The sequence below is a fragment of the Saimiri boliviensis genome, chromosome 6, assembly GCF_048565385.1.
Source record: "Saimiri boliviensis isolate mSaiBol1 chromosome 6, mSaiBol1.pri, whole genome shotgun sequence".
NCBI classification, from domain to species: Eukaryota; Metazoa; Chordata; class Mammalia; order Primates; family Cebidae; genus Saimiri; species Saimiri boliviensis.
In genome coordinates, this window is record NC_133454.1 from 101,418,777 (window position 1) to 101,440,655 (window position 21,879).

Genomic DNA, 21,879 nt, shown 5'->3' on the forward strand with positions numbered 1-21,879 from the left:
TGAGCTGTGATTGTGCCACTGCACTCCAACCTGGGTGACAGAGTAGGAACCTATCTCAAAAAAAAAAAAAAAAAAAAAAAAAAAATTCTTTGTGGTCTTCAATCATTTTTAAAATCCCAAAACCATAATGTTTGAGAGCCACAGCTAATGCCTGTGAGGGAACAATTTAACTCCCCTGTATAGTTCTTCCAAATCACAATATACATATAAGGAACTTTTTTTTTTTAATCTTTAGAGACAGGGTCTTGCCATCTTGTCCAGGCTGGTCTCAAACTCCTGGGCTCAGGCAATCCTTCTACCTCGGCATCCCAAAGTACTGGGATTACAAGTGTAAGCCACCACGCCCAGCCAAGGAACTTTCTTTTAATGCTAGAGCTTATTTGGCATGTATATTTATGTATTCAGACTGATTAGTCAGTTATTAAAAGCAGATCCCCATAACACAAAGATCTTGGATTGCAGCCACACACCTCACAAATTCAAACCAATAATCACATCACTGTAATCAGGTGAAAGAAGTACACAGCAACTAAAACATAATTCCCAAAAGTTACTACTGGAAAAATAATTCCCAGAAGACACTGTTTTATAGAAGGTCAATGACAATGTATATGTGTGTGTATGAATGTGTGGATATGGCTTAACATAGAATAAAAATAGTTTTATAAGAACTATTGGAGCTGGGCACGGTGGCTCACACCTGTAATCCCAGCACTTTAGGAAGGATCACCTGAGGTCAGACGTTCGAGACCAGCCTGACCAATATGGTGAAACCCCATCTTAAAAAAAAAAAAAAAAAAAAAAAAAAAGAACTACTGTTCTTCAGAGTATCCTCTAAAAAAAACACTAATATGGAGACTCTCAAAATCTTGCAGATACAGTATAGTGCTTTCATTACAATCAATTTTTAAAAATGTGTAACACTGATATCCAGGAATGTGATGCTAGAAAGGCTATAATCTACAAATCCACAATGCATAAAAATTGAAATGGCTTAGTTTATAATAAACAACTACTCTGAGGTAATTTACCTCTTCATACTTGTTATAGTCTCTCCAGAGTTGTTCAATGTTGATCATTGGATTAACACAACCTCGTTGATAAACTCTTCGGACAGCTGTTATTCTTTGATTTTCTGCATAGGATCCTACAGCTTCCCTGAAATTGGGTAAGAAATGTCATCAATTATATTATAGCTGAATCCCATTCAACCCATCAATCTCACTACTGAATATCTACCTAAATAACAGCTCTATGGAAAATAGTTGGAGATTTCTCAAAGAACTAAAAATTATATTTTACCTTAAATCAACTGTTTATCTCTTTTAAAAACTAGAAAAATACTTACACGCCTTTTAGGAAATTGATGTAATCCACCCAAATCTAAGAAATGAAATAAAAATGTTAATATCTTTCTTGGTATTTGTACGTTTAAGTGCCTATATTAAAAAATTTTAACTCTACCTGATAGGACATAATTTCCATTCCAATTTTATCCAGTGCAAAGTCATACGCTTGAGCCATTTTTTCTCTGAAATGAACACGAAAGAGATGTTTTTAAAATTTTTTTGTTATGAAAATTTATCTATGATTAGGCCAGACATGGTGGCTCATGCCTGTAATCCCAGTGCTTTGGAAGACCAAGGCAGAAGGATCACTTGAAACCAGAAGTTTAAGACCTGCCTGTGCAACACAGTGAAACTGAGTCTCTAAAATAATAAAAATTTAAAAAAATTAGCTGGGTGTGGTGGTGTGCAACTGTAGTCCTAGTTACTCAGAAGGCTGAGGTGGGAAGATTGCTTAAGCCCAGGATTTCAAGTTTACAGTGAGTTATGAATGCACCACTGCACTCCAGCCTGGGTGACAGAGTAAGATTTTGTCTCTAAAAAAATTTTAAATGAAATATTATTTGAAGGTGGGTGTGGTGGCTCACTCCTATAATCCTAATGCTTTGGGAGGCTAAGGCAGGAGGATCATCTGAGGCCAGGAGTTGAAGACAAGCCTGGGCAACATGGTAAGACCTTGTCTCTAAAAAAAAAAATAAGTAAGTAAATAAATAATAAATGTATTTATAACTAAAACATAGCTTCTGATCACAGGATCAGAACAACATTTGAACATTCTCTCTATAAACAAAAATTAAAGACATCTTTGTAAGTATATAAAGTCATTCTTTGATGTTAAGCTTGTCAATATCATAAATTGTTTCCTTTACTGCTTGTGAGCTTATCAAAGATAAGGCTCATGTCTTACTTTTTATCTTTTAAGTTGCATAATTCTCATTAATGACATACATTAAGTCTGAAGATCTATTAGCTCTAAAGTAAAATACAGAAATCTGTAAAGTATAGTTTTATCAAAATGCTACTTATGTTAAAATGTGAAGGGTATATCAGGGAGAAAGAACTTCTACTTCAATATAAGACAATAAAGTATAAACAGGCCAGGCATGGCGGTTCATGCCTGTAATCCCAGCATTTTGGGAGGCTGAGGCAGGAGAATTGCTTAAGTGCAGTAATTTGAGTCGAGTCTAGGCATGTTTGAGACCCTGCTATGTTTGGGGTCTCAAACATAAAGAGACCCCATCTCTACCAAAAAAAAAAAGAAAAAATCAGCCAGGTGTGGTAGCTCATTCCCATAGTCCCAGCTACTTGGAAGACTGAGGCGGGAGGATCACTTGAGCCCAGGAGGTTGAGGTTAAAGTTGTGCCACTGCACTCCCAGCCTATACAACAGAGCTGAGACCCTGTTTCAAAACACAAAAATAATAACAAAAAGAATAATCAGGAAAAGACAATAAAGATAGAATATTAGTAATAGACATAACTTGCCTGCTAAGTTATGTACAAAAATAGCACCTCAGAAGGCCCATTATTTAGACTCAGCAAAGATGGGGAGGTGGATATAAGTCAGAGTGGGGATGGCAACTTCACAATACAATTATCAGAGACCCCACCAATCACCTTAATTGTCAGAGACCCCTTAGATCACTTAAGTAGTACATTGCATTGTGACCACCCAAAGTAGTACTAGCACAAGTATGAAGATGCTTTTTGAGAAAGTTTGACAACAAGCCTGCCAAAAAAGTAGTTTGGTGTTGCAAATACAGTGTTTCAGTATAGAAAGGTCTTGGGCGATTTCAATTGTCCGGAGTAGGACTCATGCCAGTGACTTTCTTTGAAGCACTTTTTTCAAGGTTACTAATTTCTTAGGAAATCCTAAGGATTTTGACTTTTCAAATCCTGACATTTCTTCCCACTGGGAGCTAAGAGAAGGTGTGAGTTTATGTGAGATTGACTGTGTGCCTGGAGATGACTTGCATTCTTAAGATCCTGATTTCACTTACTTGTAACTTGGTAGTTTACCCTTGGTTTCTCGGACATATGAAAGATAACACTTCCATAAATCAATGTGCAAAACCTTCATAAGGCATCTCTGAAATAGCTTTAAATACAAGAATATATTATTAGAATCCAGTTAAATAAATTTCATATAGACATAGATGAAATGGAAAATCAAAAACACAAATTCATCTCCCTTTATGAATTTATCTTCTTATAAATAAAAGGCAAATAATTTCCCCATTTTCAGTTTAGATAATTAAAATGCTTCTCATGATTTGTCAGGGGAGTATAATTATTTTCTTTTCCTTTTCTAAAATTTTTATGATGAACATTTTTTAAGCATATAAAAAAGTTGAATAAGTACAATTAACTTGTAAAAAATCAAATCACTATGTAGATTCAATTATTGTTAACATTTTATTATATTTGTCTTACAAGGTTTTAAGTTAATCTTCAATATAAAATTCAAAGTATATTTGAGGACTCACCTTTTCAACCTTGTCATAATTTTTAGCTTTAATCTGAAGAGAACAGAAAAACATAGGATTAATACTATTTTTTAGAGCAGCAATCTGAATTTTTGACCAGTTTTTAACCAACCTTGCAAACTCATCCCTATACTTTAATTTTGTTCTTCAAAAATAACAGAAGTTTGAACTAAACATGCATAAAATGCATTATAAATCTACCTGTGTAACTTGAATCTATATGGATTTTCATACATTCATTTACATAGAAACTTTGTGAATTTAATAAAATGCTGTAAAATAGTCATGAGATGAATACAGAAATATATACCCAATAGGTCTACCTGAATAGGACTTTATGTATTCACTGAAGAAAAACTTAAAGACTTCCTTTTCCTGAATAGCTACTAGAACAATCTGAGTAGAGCAGCAAAAAAGATTTGCAAATTTTGACTACATATACTTAGTCACACCATCAACCTACTATATTGCAGATACTGTGCTAGGCATGGAGGCTACCAGTGTGAACAAGACAGGTCTGCCCCTGCCCTCATAGAGCTTACAATCTTATGGGGGAAAAAAGGAAATGGAAGGTTTTAAGAGATTATGGGTAAGTGCTAAAATGAAGAAAGTACTGGGTACTACAGGAGCATTTGGGAGGAGCAAAAGACTTAGACTCGGGGAATTGCAAAAGATTTCCTGGAAAAAGATAATAACTTTTTCTAGGAGAATCTGAGATGTTTGGTAAAGAAAGGGAAGTTATTCCAGGCAGGAGAAATAGCATGTGCAAAGAGATTAAATACTATTAGATTTCTCTTTCTTTTCTGAGTATTTCATCACATAGTATGGGTGGGGTTAGGTGCTTAACTGCGTTAATCAGCAAATCTTTGTTTCACCCAAATAGGCAAATAAATATTTTGGCTGATTAGAGATGTTTAGGTCCTTTTCTCTCAGTAACAGAGCAGCATTCCCAGTTTTCTGGCTTAAGCTGCTGCAGATGAGAATGCTGATGACAGTCTCTTTTGCTTTTGCTGATAACTTTTCTTTCTGAACTTATTATTTTTATCTTGATCTTCAGAGATCATACATTTTAGCACTCTCTTAAACATAGATCTTTGTACTTTGAAGCAGTTCAATCAAGGCTCTGGAGTCAGACTTCTTGGGTTCACAATCTGGCTATTTCTGATTAAGGGTGATAATAATACCTACGTTGTTAGGGTTATTTTGAGAACTCAATGAGTTAATAAATATGAAGGCTTTAGAATATTGCCTAGCAGGTTTAACAGTGAGTAACTGTCGTTTACTTTTATTACCACAAAATCTGCTTGGAACTCAGCATGCCCTTTGAACCCATATACTCAGGGCTTTTTTTTTTTTTTTTTTTCTAGCTCGAGAATAAGTATCTCTCTTCCATCTGTTCATTTTTCTCCTTCTAGAACTATATACATTACATCTCCTGGTTCCATCCTTGAAATCTGTTACCTTTACCCTTCCTTTGAATTTTTGCTCAAGGTGTTAAAACAGTTTGTCCAGTGGGTTCTCCAGGCTATTCATTTCTCTTCTACTTAGCCTTTAACTGCATTTGGTTCATACGTAATGGTTTTTGACTCAAGTTTTAAACACAGCCCTTTGAATCCTGTGTTCTTATTACTTTGTTCCAGTTGTATTTCTCCTCTAGCAGCTCTATTTTGTCAGGGACCTGACAGTTTTAGTTTATATTCCTTTCTGGTTGCTAGATCCTTCTGACGTGCTGGTTTTTTTCCTGTCTACTCACTGAAGCTGTGTTAACAGTCCTAAAGGAGTAGAAATTGACTCTTCTCTACCATGACAGCTTTGTAGCAGGTATAGGCAGCAAACACTCCTGCCAAGAAACCAAGAAGAAATCTCTACTGAAGAGCAGGGAGGACTCAGCCTGCCTGTTTTGATCCTTTTTGGTTTTCAAGAGGCCAGACTGATGTCAACATTTGTCTGGGTTAGAGAGGCATTTGAGAAGTTCCAAGTTTTCTATAGGTCAGCTTCTCAGTCCTTTACCTAGGCCCTCTACTGGGCCTCTTCTTTGCAATTCCCATAGAACCTGAGGTTTCCTTGCATTTAGCTGCTTTGCTTAGTAGAGATAAATAGGCTGAGTTGAGAGTTGGAATAAAGTAGGATGAGTTTAAGTCACCAGTTTTCCAAGTGAGATTATATACAGTTCACACAACTTGTCAGGAAAACCAATGCCAACCACTGGGAAAATAGGCATAGAATACTATTAGTTAATTCCCAGAACACAAAATGTAAATGGTTAAAAGCTATATGATGGCCAGGAGCGGTAATCCCAGCACTTTGGGAGGCTGAGGCAGGTGGATCATGAGGTCAGGAGATAGAGGCCACCCTGGCCAACTTGGCGAAAGCCCGTCTCTACTAAAATACAAAAAACTAGCCAGGTGTGGTGGTGCGCCCCTGTGGTCCCAGTTACTCAGGAGGCTGAGGCAGGGGGATCACTTGAACCCAGGAGGCGGAGGTTGCAGTGAGACAAGATCACACCACTGCACTCCAGCCTGGCGACAGAGCAAGATTCCGTCTCAAAAAAAAAAGCTATATGACAATATATGTACACTTTCAATGTGGGAAAGACAAATTAAAATATAGATATTACTTAATAGCCATTAGAATGGTAAAAGCTTACAAAGGTATTAACACAGCTGAAGCCATGTAATGAAAATTGCACTTCACACCTAGCTGGAGGAAATATGAATTGTTACAGCCTTTATGAAAAGCCATTGGTAATAGCTATTCTAATTTTTAAAAATGAATCTTTCAACCCAGTAATTCCACTCCTGGGATTATCCTATAAAAATAAAAGCAACAGAATAGAGAGGTATTTGTACAAGGTTAATTACTATAAATTTTGTAGTAGCAAAAAGTTTAAAAATTAAATGTCCACCAATGGGGAAATAGTTTAATTATGATGCATCCACAGCATGGAATATTATGTATTCAGCTTTAACAGGTAATTGGGAGGGATTGTCACAAGATCTTATTGAATGAAAGGACAGTAAAATTTATATAATCTATCTATATAAAATAACTAAAAATAAATCCTATATATGTTCACGTATGATATAAGCATAGAGAAAATAAGGAATACCCACAAGGCTGTTAAACATAGTTATGGTTGGCAGGGTGATATGGGTGGATACAAAAATAGAAACAAGAAAAAGACTGTACTATCATCTATGCATTTCAGTAAAAATTATGTCTATTATATGTATCTATGAAATAACCAAACTTTACATAACCCTTCCTGACAAAGTGGTCCTGTATCTTGGATTCATCAATTACTTCATTAATTGGTAAATTGGTATTAGCCCAATAAATGTATGTAGAAAGACACTTGACTAATACAGAAAAACTCTCTGATCTCTAGTACGTGGCCACTGTCATTCATTAATGCAACCAGTAAAATATTATTTGAGAGGCCTTCTACAGAGCTGGTACTGGTGGCCTTAACAGAATAGCTATAATCTCATTATTTTTTTAAACATCATTCATTAAAAAAAAAAAAAAAAATACTTTGAAGCCAGGCAGGGTGGCTCACACCTGTAATCCTAGCCTTTTGGGAGGCCGAGGCAGGCAGATCACCTGAGGTCTGGAGTTCAAGACCAGCCTGACCAACATGGAGAAATCCCATCTCTACCAAAAATACAAAATTAGCCAGGCTTGGTGGTACATGCCTGTAATCCCAGCACTATGGGAGGCTGAAGTGGACAGATTACCTGAGGTCAGGAGTTTGAGACCAGCCGGGCCAATGTGGTGAAACCCCATCTCTACTAAAAGTACAAAAATTAGCCGGGCTTGGTGGTGCATGCTTGTAATCCCTGCTACTCAGGAGGCTGAGGCAGGAGAATCATTTGAATCCAGAAAATGGAGGTTGCTGTGAGCTGAGTTTGTACCATTTCATTGCAGCCTGGGCAACAAGAGTGAAACTCCGTCTCAAAAAAAAAAAAAAAAAAAAAAAAAAAAAAAATCATCAATGTGTTTTGGAGGTTAAAACTGCAGTGTGGGGCCGGGCGCAGTGGCTCACACCTGTAATCCCAGCACTTTGGGAGGCCGAGGCGGGTGGATCACAAGGTCAAGAGATCGAGACCATCCTGGTCATGGTGAAACCCCGTCTCTACTAAAAATACAAAAAAATTAGCTGGGCATGGTGGTGCGTGCCTGTAATCCCAGCTACTCAGGAGGCTGAGGCAGGAGAATTGCCTGAACCCAGGAGGCAGAGGTTGCGGTGAGCCAAGATCACGCCATTGCACTCCAGCCTGGGTAACAAGAGCGAAACTCCGTCTCAAAAAAACAAAACAAAACAAAACAAAACAAACAAACAAACAAACAAAAAACTGCAGTGGTAAAATGAAAAGAATTTGATCACACTGCATCAGTTACTCTCTTACAGTATCAGCTTTTCCACCTACAAAATGGGAATGATAATAAATCTACTTCAAAGGGTTGTTATCAAGAATTAAAAATATAAAGCATCTAGACATTCCACGTGCCCATAAATCATACCAGTCAACAAAGTTATGAACTAAAGGAATATAAACTTTTCATTACATCTTCTCCAAACAGAGCTACATATTCCAAGTAGCCAGAAAGAGCAATAGTGTTATAATTGGCCTAACTGATGTAGAGGAAAGGTGCAGGCCATATTCAAATGCCATTATTAGTGTTGGGATGGCTGAAGACAGGGTATTGACACAAATTAACAATAACATCTATTTTAGACACCAATATCCTGTCTTCAGCCATCCTACCACGAATCCATTTTTCTTCTTTAAAAGATTATCCTATGTATTACTAATATTTATATGAAAACATCTTACCTATGAGTTAGATATTCTTAACTATATTTAGCATAGTTACGCGCATTTGTACAGAAATCCATTCTACCTGATAACCAAAGCTTGGTTTAAATTCTAAAAATAAAAAAATTCTTGATACTTAAGATTATTTTGTTTTGACATCTGGGATTCTCAGAGCTTTCTGCCATTAATCAACAGAAAATGTCTCCATTTAAAGACCATTATATGCACACAAATAATTTTGCAAAACTTACTAAGACTTGCTTATACTTAATCTATTAAAAGTAGTGTATAATTTTCAATGACTGAGGCTCTTAATAAAATTAACATTAAGCCAGATGTGGTGGCATATGCATATAGTCCATTACTTTGGAGGCTGAGGCAGGAGGATTGCTTGAGCCCAGAAGTTTGAGGCTGCTGTGTGCTATGATCACACCATTACATTTTTAGCCTGGGTGACAGAGTAAGACCCTGAACACATAAATACTTATCCTTCTGGTATACCTACTGTTTATCATAAAAATTTGTCATACAATTGCATTACCTTTTTAATGAATTATCCACATTTTACAAAGATATGAAAAGTGTCTTTAGTGAAAAAAACAAATTTTTAAAATCGCCAACTTCCTATTTCTTTTATAGAAGAGTATGATAACTAGAATAGCAATATCGAGATCAATTAAGCTTTAAATTTAATTACATTCAAATCAGTAGTTATTGGCCAGGCGCAATGGCTCATGGCTATAATCCCAGCACTTTGGAAAACCAAGGTGAGTAGATCTCTTGCGCACAGGAGTTTGAGACCAGCCCAGGCAACATAGCAAGACCCTACCTCTGTTAAAAACAAAAAACAATAGTGATTATCTTGGGGAGAGTAAAACAAGTATAACATATTGAGTAAACACAGATCTTTTCCTGATACTTTTAAATACTTCATATTTCCAGTCCTTTGTTAACTTCCACAATTATTTCCCAAGCATTAATTAGTCATCCCTTATCTTTTGGAACTAAAACTATCCTCAGATTGATTACTGGAACTAATGATTACCTACACTAAATTACTTAACTTTGTAAAGTGTTAACTTTGCCAGAAAAGGTCTAATGAATCTTAGTGACTAACATCTATTTTTAACAGTTTGGAGTGGCCATGTCCTTTCCCTGGAATACATTTATATTGAGATCTAAAGAAAGCATGGTAGATATTTAGCTGTTCAAAAATAAATGAGTTTTTCCTAATGTTAGGAACATATTTCATGCTTCATTGTTTTATGCTTGTTTTATGAAATGTTGATGTAAACACTAACAAAATTAACATTTTCCAGACCAGAGAAATAAAATTCTATGTCAAGAGCATTTTAACAGGTTTCCTCAAATTCAATTTTTTCCCTTACCCCTTGGGGGGATCTTAAAAAGTATGCTGTTTTAAAAATCACCAGTTATGAGAATCATTATACAATTAAATTGAAATGGTTCAAAAACACATTTGAGGCTGGGTACAGTGGTTTATGCCTGTAATCCCAGCATTTTGGGAGGCGGAGGTGGGCGGATCACCTGAGGTCAGAAGTTTGAGACCAGCCTGGCCAACACAGCGAAACCCAGTCTCTACTAAAGATAAAAAAATTAGCCGGGCACGGTGGCTCAAGCCTGTAATCCCAGCACTTTGGGAGGCCGAGGCAGGTGGATCACGAGGTCGAGAGATCGAGACCATCCTGGTCAACATGGTGAAACCCCGTCTCTACTAAAAATACAAAAAAATTAGCTGGGCATGGTGGCACGTGCCTGTAATCCCAGCTACTCAGGAGGCTGAGGAAGGAGAATTGCCTGAACCCGGGAGGCGGAGGTTGCGGTGAGCCGAGATCGCGCCATTGCACTCCAGCCTGGCAACAAGAGCGAAACTCCGTCTCCAAAAAAAAAAAAAAAAAAAAAAAAAAAAAAAAAAAATTAGTCAGGCATGGTGGCGTGTGCCTGTAATCCCAGCTACTTGGGAGGCTTAGGCAGGAAAATTGCTTCAACCCAGAAGGTGGAGGTTGCAGTGAACCCAGACCGCACCATTGCACTCCAGCCTGGCAACAAGAGCAAAGCTCAGCTTTGAAAAAATAAAAACTGATAAATAAATGAACCTGACACAACTCTGTAGAGGAACACCAAGAAGTGATATAATCTAAAGGAAAAGTAAGTCTCTGTATACTTTGTCTAGGTTTGTCCACAATAACCATTTGGGACAAGTCAACACAGGTTTTCAGATAGTACTGGGCACACAGCAGAGGCAGGGCTAAGATCCATCTAAAGTGAGTTCTTACAGTAGTTGTTCACAATAAATGTGATGAACAAATGAATGAATTACAGAATCACATTCCTAATTTGTTCCCTGGATCTTTTCTACTCTAAAGTATAGCACATAAACTTTTCTGGGACTTAAGACAATTATCTTAAACAGATTTGAGATGCAGAAAAGCTGTCTGATTCTACTTGTATTAATTATCCAGAAAGCTTAGCCCCAATCCTGAAACCTGAAAGCAAATGGAATCCTAAATATAAAATTTATCTTCCGTTCATTTACTTTTTCACTGTTCTTTTCAGCTATTCTTCAATCACCTACAGCCTGAAAAATATGTCTTGGAAGATTACAGAATACAAGTAGTTTTAAGAAATTTGGAAATATTACAGAATGACATTTTAAGATCTAGAAACAGGCTTTTAAGTTAGCTGCTGAATATTCTCACCACCACTCCCAATCTTAAGGTAAAGAAATCGGGAAAGTAGTATCTGCAAATAAATTCATTTTTATTCAACAAATAATTATGTGCCTACTGTGTGGCAGGTCCTTTTCTATCACTGAAGATAAAGTGGTAGACTAAGTCATAACTCATGGAATTATATTTTGGTTATATTTTTGGGGGCAGTCACTACCTAAAAAACAATTTTATCTGTACTTCCTAATTTTTCTATAAGTTGTATTGTTTCTGCAATTTGTATAGATATAAATGCCAGATGTGGTAGTTCACACCTGTAATCTCAGTGTTTGGAGAGGCCAAAGGGGGAGCGCCACTTGAGGCCAGGAATCTGAGACCACTCTGGGCAACATGGTGGGATTCTGTCTCTAAAATTAAAAATACAAATATATAGATACAAATGTATACCTATAATATATACTGATTTAGATGTAACAGGTTAGCCAAAACCTCTTGACATCCTAAAAGTTTCAGTTCTCCAGACCCTTAAATGTATCACAGAACTATGTCAAAAATGAGTGTAAATTAGACCATTGCTTTTTCCAAGAACATACAATCAACGTTTGTATTATGACCCAATTCTAGACTTCTCAATCCTATATGCAGTTTATTTCTATTTTGTTGTTGAAATGACCTAATTCCAAGTTCCACTTTAGAAAATCCTTATCAAATAATCATCTTTTTCACCAAAATTGCATTTGTTTAACCCTGTTTCTCTATTCTTGATCAAACTACACATTGGTCATATTTACTTAAATTCTGAAACACTTAAAAGATCAGTCCAATTCAAAAGATCATACGAGCAACAGCAACCTTTGATAGTAAAATATGAATTCTAAAAGGTCAATCTAAAGAAAGAATTGTGACTTAAAATACTGAAATAAATTTGTATTTATGCAAGGGATTCTTATAAAACAAAAACTGGAAACACTATGAATGATAATTAGGACTGGTTAATCAGCATACATGCACGATGTACTACTGTGCCACCATTAAAAGCGATTTTATAGACTAAATAACACAAAAATATGCTACCATGTGGAAAAAACAAGCTACAAAAAGTTAAGGTTGTATAGACAGATCTGGAAAAGTTAACTGTGATTAAGTTATAGGGAATATGGTTTTTCTCCATTTTAGAATTTTTTTCTTATAATAAATACATACATTACCCTTTTAAATAAGAAAAACGTTTTCCTTTTTGTAACAATCTTGACAAACTGCTTTCCCTCCCATCTCTCAAGTTTCAATCACTTGATATTAATTCATTATGCTTGCCTTTTAAAATTCAACCATTTAATTCCAAAAATATTATTTGTGCATGTATTTAGGTTCTGTGACAACTACTTATGAAAGCCTACTATAAGTGTATTTTCTCAGTAGTCCACCTAAGTATTATTCTGCTTACTCAGAAAACAAGTGAGCCAACATCATTTAAAAAATTCCACAAAGGCATAACGTTTTTTATTTCACGGCACCTAGAACAAAGCCTAACATATAGCAGAAATTCAATAACTGCTAAATTAATGTGGTTAAAAATCCACCAGTTACTATGTGCATATTCATTCAAAAATAAATTTTAGATGATACTGTCTTAAATATCAAGAGAAATGTAAAAACGTAAATAAATAACTTTTATAGAAAAGTCTTTGAGTCCTGTAAGCCTTGTTAAAATATTAACTAAAAATCTCACTTCAATAAGGTTTAGAAAGGGTGCTAAGTACAACACTGTCAGTAAATTCAGACTAAAATGGAGGAATAATTAAAGCTCTAATGTAGATTTTGAAAGTTAGATTTTTCACAGGATTTAGATCTTTCCATGAACACACCCAAATCAATTCCACTTTCCATCACTTTTCTTGAATGAAAACATGATTTCTATTTGAAGCTGTGTCAAATAGCCATGTAAAATATGGGAAATTAGGAATTTTGAAAGTGGAGGTTTGAAAAGTAGACATAACTAACAGTATCTTTATGAAAAACAAAAAAATTCAGGTAAATATTAAGTTCCAGGAGAATCAAGAAGATTTAGACATGTTTTCTAATGAACATGTTCCAAAATTGAAATTTTGGCTCCATTTTAATGGCTTCAGTCCACATACTTATCTCCAGAATATTTGTAAAATTATTTTATAAAATAATCTACTAGATTTTAAAACTTTTTCCCTAACTTAATGAATTCCTGAGTGCATTTCTCTAAACACGGCCACATTTAAAGGCTTAACGAAAACACACTCTATTTTCTCTGGAATTTTTATATAGTTTGAAATGTTTGCATTTAATTTTACTTTCTCTAAATATATATCACATTTTCCAAAGTGATGCCACCAAAGGTAAAGAATTAAGTCCAAATACTACATGGAAAGCTGCCTTTAAGGCTTTAGTAGACAAGAATGAAATGAAGATTATATTGGTATTCCTGCTGGAAGAACAGGCCCTTATGGTGCTGTCATTAAAATGTAAAGATAGTTGAAAGGAAAAAAACCTGAATGGCAAGCTCTGGGCTAAGAGGGTGATACTTTCACCAGCAAATGAAGTAAACACATATGGCCATTCTTTCTAGTTGATTCTAATATACAGGTCTAATTTTGTCCATGACTACTATAACAGATCAGTAGAGATACCAGATTATCAAAAGTTGTGAAATTACTTAAAAAAAAAAAAAAAAAAAAGTTTCCTAATGCTCAGTTTCTCAAAGAAGCTGAACTCCTGGCAGCCCTTTTTCCCAATCACTATCTAAACCTGAGGAAGGAATGGGGAACAGGCACAAAGTCATTTTCTGTTTCCCCATATCCCAACATCCTACTGCAAAATGCACAGAAACAAGATATAAAATAATCTATGGACTAGCTTTCAAATTACTACATTTGAGATATGTTGTTGAATAGAAAAGTTTGCATGTTGAAAACCAAATTCTATAAAGTAATTAGCTCACCAATGTGAAGGAAGACTGGTTTTCGAATATTTAATGTTAATAGAATATAACTCATATATAAACTCGCTTCAAAAGGACCTCTGATTGTTGAAAGATGCCTGATTTTGATGTCTATTATTCTCTACATGACCTTATTGAATAGCTCAAGAAAATCTGTAATATGAATTAAAATTTTTCTTAACAACTGTTCCGTAGGCAAATCAGTTTTAGGAAAAAATAAATATAACTAACAAAAGAAACATGCACTTATAAAATCTTAAAACTATTTTTATTATATGAGTATTTGAGTCTCCTCATGTTTTTCTAATGTTGCAATGCAATACAAAAAGCTTTAAAAAATGAAAAAAAAAAAGCAAACATTAAGACAATTTAAATGGGAAATCAGAGGTTTGACTAATAAAAGAAATACTTAAGTACAAAACATGCATTTGAAAGACAAATATAGGCCAAGCATGGTGGCTCATGCCTGTACTCCTAGCATTTTGGGAGACCAAGGCAGGTGATTTGATGGAGTAAAGGAGTTTAAGACCGGCCTGGGCAATACAGCAAGAGCCTGTCTTTACAAAAAAATACAAAAATTTGTTGGGCATGGTGGCATGCACCTGTAGTCGCAGCTACTTGAGGGGCTGAGGTGGGAGGATTGCTGGAGCCTCAAAGGTGAGGGCTGTACTGAACTGTGATCACACCACTGCACTCCAGCCTGAGCAACATAGTGAGATCCTGTCTTGAAAGAAAAGAGAAAAGAAAGAGAAAGCAGGAAAGAAGAAAAGAAGGAAGGAAGGAAAGGAGGGAGGGAGGGAGGGAAAAGAAAGAAAGAAGAAAAAAGAGAAAAAGGAAGGAAAGGAAAGAAGGAAAAAAGCGAAAAGGAAAGAAAGGATGTAAAATAGGTCAGTAAGTACACCAAAACAACAAAGGAAAATACATTCTTTCATCTCAGAATGTATTTATCATTCCTTCCATTCTGACAATGAGAAAAACAAGTAAAGCAAGAAATGTAACACATTATTTAAATGTTTAATCAAAATTCTTTCAACTTCTAAACAGGAAATTGTGCTAACATTAAGTTTCCCTTAACTTCCCTAATGTGCTCTTGTAAAGAAGAAAAAAAAAAAAAAAAAAAACAGAAAAATGGACTAGAGAGATTAGTCCTCAGATAAGAAATCCAAAGGGCTCTTAAAAACAAAAATATGCTCAATCCCATCCATAAGGGAAATGCAAATGAAAACCACACTGAGATGATCATTTTTTACCTATAAGAAGTATGACATATTGTGTAAAGAGGATTTGGGAAATGGGCCCTTTACAGGATTATCAATGGGATTTAAAACTATGACAACCTCTGTGGAAGATCATTAGGAAATTTTCAAATAAACCCCACATACTTTTTGATCCAGCAATTCCATTTCGAGGAATTTAATCCTCAAGAATATTTACACAAATGGAAATGATATGTACACAATTACTGCAGTATTGTCTGTAATAAGACTGAGAAAAAAACTTAAACGTCCTTCATAGCGGACAAGTTAAAAGAAATACAGAATATCATGTACTTGTAGAAAAAATGATTTCCAAAACTTACTTTCTTAAGCTATATAAAAAAGGGGCACAACAAAATGTAATAGTTATTAATGCAAAGGACAAAACACAGGAATGTATATGCATTAAACATCTCTAGATTCTGAGGGGAACTGGTGCCTCAAGAACAGGGGTAGGTGAGTTTTCACTGTAGGTTCCTTTTGTTATCTTCTGATTTTTGAACCTTAACACATATACATATGTATATACATAAATGTATATACACATGCATATATATGGAGCGTCTATGTGACATATAACCTGTTTTGAGTTCTTCTACATTTAAACATTTCTGTATTTTCATCAATTCTCCAAACGGTATTCTAAAACCCCCCAAAATATTCTTAAAATTTGCAAAAAAATGTACAAATAAAACATAATATGCATTATGCATACAGAAATTAGATGTATAATATTGTTAAAACTATTTAACATTTTTTAAGGTAAAGGATTACCTTTGCAGCCTCTAAACACATAGCAAAATTTAAGCATTAAAAAAGAAAACTATCAACCTTCCCAGAAACTAATAAAGTCGAGGCATTACCATAAAAATTTAGATAATTTTCAAACCTAAAAGATGAATACTAATTAATGAAATTTGACACTGGCATAACACAAGATTAAAAATACTCATTTCCAACCAAGTCAAAGGGTTTTAAAAACATTTAACAATATAGTTATTGAAGTGATATATTTGGGTAAAAATTTCACTGAAATTCAACATTTAAAAAACTACTTGTTTAATGCCCAAACTATAAACTTGTGGCACTAAACCAATCAAGTGAGATTTATAGCTCTTATAGTAAACATAAAAATAAAACTCATAATCATTTTTGCCCTGAAAAACGTGAAGCTAAAAATAAACCATGAATTCCAATTAAGAGTCCTTTCACTTAAGAAAACTTTCATTGGAACAGAATGACTTTAGGGTAGGAAGCAAATATGAAGAGTAACCTGGATACTTAATAAATGAGCTTTTAATTTTTTAATATATATTTAAGTTACACCTATAATTGGACATGTTCAAAAATGCATGTGTAACTTTTACAATGCTATTTTATTAACATGACCCTGGGTACAGAATTTGCAAGTTGACAGCTATTTTCTTTCAGCAGATTGAAGAGGCAATTCCGCTGTCTTCTGGCTTCTCTTGTTGCTGGAAAATTACTACCACCTTATTGCCATTCCTTTGAAGGTCACTTATCTTTTTGTTTCCAACCGTTTATGCGATTTAAGAAAATATATTTAGTTTTCTATAGTTCAATCTCATGTCTAGTTGTGGATTTTTCAAATTACTACTTGAGATTCAACAAGCATCTTGAATCTGTTGAAGTCTTCAATCATTCTGGAAAATTCTCAGTATTTCTGTCTTCTAATTGTGCTTCCGCCCAGTGTTTTTCCTCTACTGCTAGAACTTCAAGTAGCCCCATTTTCACACTACCCTTTGTGTCTCAGATCTCTCTCATTAAACTCTATTCTGGATTCCTTCAGTTCTCCGATTCTCTCTTCACCTGTGTTATTAACCTAATCTTACCTAAATTCTAGTTTCTGAAGTCTTTGCAGGTCTGTTTCTGATATACATAGTTTCCTCACATGCTTATTTTTAGCAACTGATCTATTTTTCCTTCAAAGACTATTTGTGGAAAGTCTTTGAGGCCTAGGAAGAAAGTGCATTCCTCCAGAAAGGATATGAATAAGCTATTACCACCGATTAGGGGCATAATTCAGGCTGAGTCTACTTTACATACATGGCTTCAGTTTTTCTGAATCATTCTCAGGTGATGTTTATTTACACAAATCCACATAAGGAACATCTCAGGATTCCCCCATTCTGCTCAACTTTTCTCAGTCCCTTTCAGGGAGGAAGGCAGCACACCTTCTAGATTTGCTTCTAGATCACTGTCATCCTGAGTGTAGCTTTTGCAGCACATAGTTTTAAGGGGAGAGGATATCCCATTGGACACTGAACCTTGGGCAGGCCTTGGGGTTTTGACTTTTGCTGCCTGAGGTCCTGGAAGTGTTCAAACCTGAAGCTCAAGTCTTCTCAGTTTGGCAGTTGCTTTCAGGGCCAAAACAGTTTAGGTATCCTATTTATCTCCTCATGTTCCTTTTTTTCTCCCTCCCTACTCCATCAGGCTTTGACCTGGTAATTCCTTACAGTGCTGGAAGTTCTTCAATGTTAATAAGGTGTTTTCAAAATTCTGTCTAGCAGCCTTAGCTGTTTTCAGTAAGAGAGCTCATCTGAGTAACCTAACTCATCATATTACCTTCCGGTCTCCTTGATAATATTTAATATCAAGCTTTCAAAAAGATTTTAAAAAATTGTGTGTGCAAACTATCTTAAAAAGAACTAAAAACTCTAAAATCCAATGTTCACTGAAGCACTAAATTACAAAGGTAATCTATTAAAGAAGCCAGATCGGGTAAAAATCTGGCCAGGCACAGTGGCTCTTGTCTGTAATCCCAACACTTTGGAAGGCGGAGATGGGAGGACTGCTTGAGCCCAAGAGTTCAAGACTAGGTCTGGGTAACATGAGACCTGTCTCTACAATTAGTCAGGCATGGTAGACTGCGACTGTGGTCTCAGCTACTTGGGAGGCTAAGGTGAGAGGAACACTTGAGCTCAGGCAGTGGAGGTTACAGTGAGCAGAGTTTGAGCCACTGCACTCCAGCCTGGGTGACAGAGTAAGACCCTGACTCCAAAAATAAATAAAGTAAAAATCTTTATCTTAAGTTATACATCAATATAATTCTAAATAATGTGAAAGCAGCTTACTCTGAAATACTTAAATGTTTAGGGGTATTAGACAATTCAAAAGAATAGTTTTAGTGTTCTAAAAATAAAGACATATTTTTTAACCTGTAACAGTAAAGGTATTAGCCGATCACAATTTTATATTCATGAAAATAATACATCTTGTTATAAACAGATATCATAACTCTAATTTTTAGAAATTCAACTTGTAACATACAATTATTTCCCACTGTGGATTTTTAATTCAACAAGTATTACCTTGGTATACCGTCACTATATACCAAGTATTGTTGGAATATATCAACATACAAAAGAGACAAACTATAAGTAAATTATTCAGTACATTAGGTGATAAAAAATTATAGGTGAAAGGAGAACTCAGTAAAGGATGAGGAGTTCTGTGGGGGATAGGAGTGGCAATTTAAAATAGAGTGGTCACAGTAAATCTCAATGAGAAGTTAACATTTTTATAGATTTGAAGAAAGCAAAGCAGTTATCTGGATAAATATCTTTATAACAGATAAAAGAGCTAATGCAGAAAAAAGCCCTAAGAGGGGAATATGTCTTGAATAAATTTAAGGAACATCAAGGATGCCAATGTGACTAGAGAAGAGACTTTACTATTAATATGTTGATTATCATGCAGATACTATGCATAAAATTTTATACTTGCGGGTATCCTAGCATTCAATAATTTTCTCCTAATTATTAAATCAGTCTACCTGAAGGTGCTTAAAAAATCTGATTATTGGCTGGGTATGGTGGCTCATGCCTGAATCCCAGCACTTTGGGAGGCCTAGGCAGGTGGATCATGAGGTCAGGAGTTCGAAACCAGCCTGGCCAAGATGGTGAAACCCCATCTCTACTAAAAACACAAAAATTAGCTGGGCATGGTGGTGGGTGCCTGTAATCCCAGCTACTCAGGAGGCTGAGGCAGGAGAACTGCTTGAACCCAGGAGGCAGAGGTTGCAGTGTGCAGTGATTATGTCACTGCACTCTAGCCTGGACGACAGAGCAAGATTTCGTCTCAAAAAAACAAAACAAAACAAAAACCACAACAACTGATTCTTAAACATACTGTTTTTCACATAATTCACAAATATGGCTTTTCACATAATTAGTAAGAACAGATATAAATTTATTTAAAATTCATCAATTAAAAATATCAGAATTCATTACTAGTGATCAAAGTTCCATTATAATTTTCATTTACTCTTAACAGCTACAAAAACATCTTATTTCACATAATACCACCATCTGTTAATAGTAATAATATCAACATATTCTCATTAATATTTCTCTCTTCTTATCAGCTAGGTAGGCAATTCTCCCTCTCTAATTTTTGGGTATTACAAATCAATAAAATTGGAAAAAAAAATTTAGAAAATGACATGGTCTGCCAAAGGTTTTTGTTTGGTTGCTTTTTTGAGACAGAGTCTCACTCTGTCGCCCAGGTTGGAGTGCAATGGCGTGATGATGTTTTGTGTTTTGACAGATGTTTGGAAACTACTGTTCTTGGGCTTTCACTTTTCTTAATTTTAACCAGTCTTTTGGTATTCCAAAAGTACTCAGAAGACATCAAAACGTTTTATAGGGTTCTGTTTAAAACTAAGTTTCAAACTTTGATACTAGAATCAATAAAATAAGCAGTATCTTAATCTTAGTTATTATTTATTTGTCCTTTTGGTAAAATCCCTTTTAGTGAACACATTCAAAGTAACAAATATTTACCCTAAAGGAGGGAAATGTTTCTTATGTTTTTTTTCCACTTAAAAACTCATACAAAAGCAGCAATCTTCTTTCCATACAAAATAAGTCAATTTAGAAACTGTGTGTCATTGGATAAGCTAGATACTGACAATGTGGTATGTTACGACTCCCATTTAGTAAAAACAAATTTTACTCATGCAACTTCTCAGGTTTCACCTACTACGTAAAATAACTAATTTTTTATCTTGGGAAAGTTTTTTTCCCCCCTCTCAAAAAGTGAAAACTCAGGCCAATTATTGCCATATTTTCCTCAATCGCTATGAAGATTTACTAAAGGGAAAATTTTATAGCTTCTTAATTGTATTAGTTTCTCAGTGCACAAATAGAAACCAAAAATAAATTTTAAAAAAAGGAAACCAAAAAAGTTTCTAAATCAACATGTAATTTTTTTTGAGAATTGAACACAAAGCTTCCAGTCATTTAACTTATAAATTTATGTAGGCATTTGAGTAAAATAAGGGCCCAGAATTATAGATGATATCTCAGTTAAGCTCTTCCTAGAGCAAAATAACAGTCAATTTATTAATTTAGCAATTATTTCAGATGTCCATGCTTATTCTCCAATTATTCTCCCTAACTGCTTAGCTGTAATTCTAGATGAGCTAATGACCATTAAGTTCATGTATTTCTACAATAAAGAAAACATTCACATAAGTCACAAGTCATCTGCTTTAATATACTGGGAATGACTAGAAGCAAAATTCAGCTTAAAAATTTAAAAACAAACTATTCATCTGTTTCTAAAATGTAAAAAATTAAAAATCAAGCTAAAATTTTTTCAACTCCTCAAAGCAGGTTTTCTCTCTTTCCTTTGTTAAGGCCTCTGCACTTGCAGTTCTCTTTGCCAGGTAGTCTCTGCTTAACTCATACACGTACTTCAGGTCTCAGTTCACAAGTCCTGTTCATCCAGAAGATTTCCTTGACTCACCATCCCCTGTCTTCCCATGCAGTGTCTGGCATGCATTTACTCATTAGATATTGGAAAAGTTAATAAATTTTAGAAACAATTTAGGAAGATAATGCCCCCAGCTTCCTGACAAGTAACGTGGAAGAACCTGAAAAAAGACATTTTCATTACTTTTTTTTTTTGAGATGGAGTCTCACTCTGTCGCCCAGGCTGGACTGTAGTGGTGTGATCTCGGCTCACTGCAACCTCTGCCTCCAGGGCTCAAGCGTTTCTCCTGCCTCAGCCTCCCAAGTAGCTGAAATTACAGGTGCCTACCACCATGCCCAGCTAATTTTTGTATTTTTAGTAGAGACGGGGTTTCACCACATTGGCCAGGCTTGAACTCCTGACCTCAAGTAATCCACCCAACTCAGCCACCCAAAGTGCTGGGATTACAGTCGTGAGCCACTGTGGCTGGCCTCTTTTTTTTTTTTTACTTATAACCACATAAAAACCTACAAAAATATACAGATTGTGGGGGGTTTGCAAAAATACTACCAGATTACTTTTTCGGGAACTTA

At 35.2% G+C, this 21,879-nt stretch overlaps 1 protein-coding gene across 1 annotated transcript in view; it reads right to left on the minus strand.

The window, feature by feature from the left end:
- CSTF3 (cleavage stimulation factor subunit 3) overlaps positions 1 to 21,879 on the minus strand; it is a 78,092-nt gene that overhangs the window by 22,737 nt on the left and 33,476 nt on the right. Inside the window, exons 4-8 of the mRNA XM_003919966.3 lie at positions 3,832 to 3,864; positions 3,346 to 3,443; positions 1,465 to 1,531; positions 1,349 to 1,383; positions 1,032 to 1,158 (exon numbers count right to left, since the gene is read on the minus strand). Of these exons, the coding sequence (XP_003920015.1) occupies positions 1,032 to 1,158; positions 1,349 to 1,383; positions 1,465 to 1,531; positions 3,346 to 3,443; positions 3,832 to 3,864 (360 nt within the window). The remainder of the gene's footprint in view (positions 1 to 1,031; positions 1,159 to 1,348; positions 1,384 to 1,464; positions 1,532 to 3,345; positions 3,444 to 3,831; positions 3,865 to 21,879) is intronic.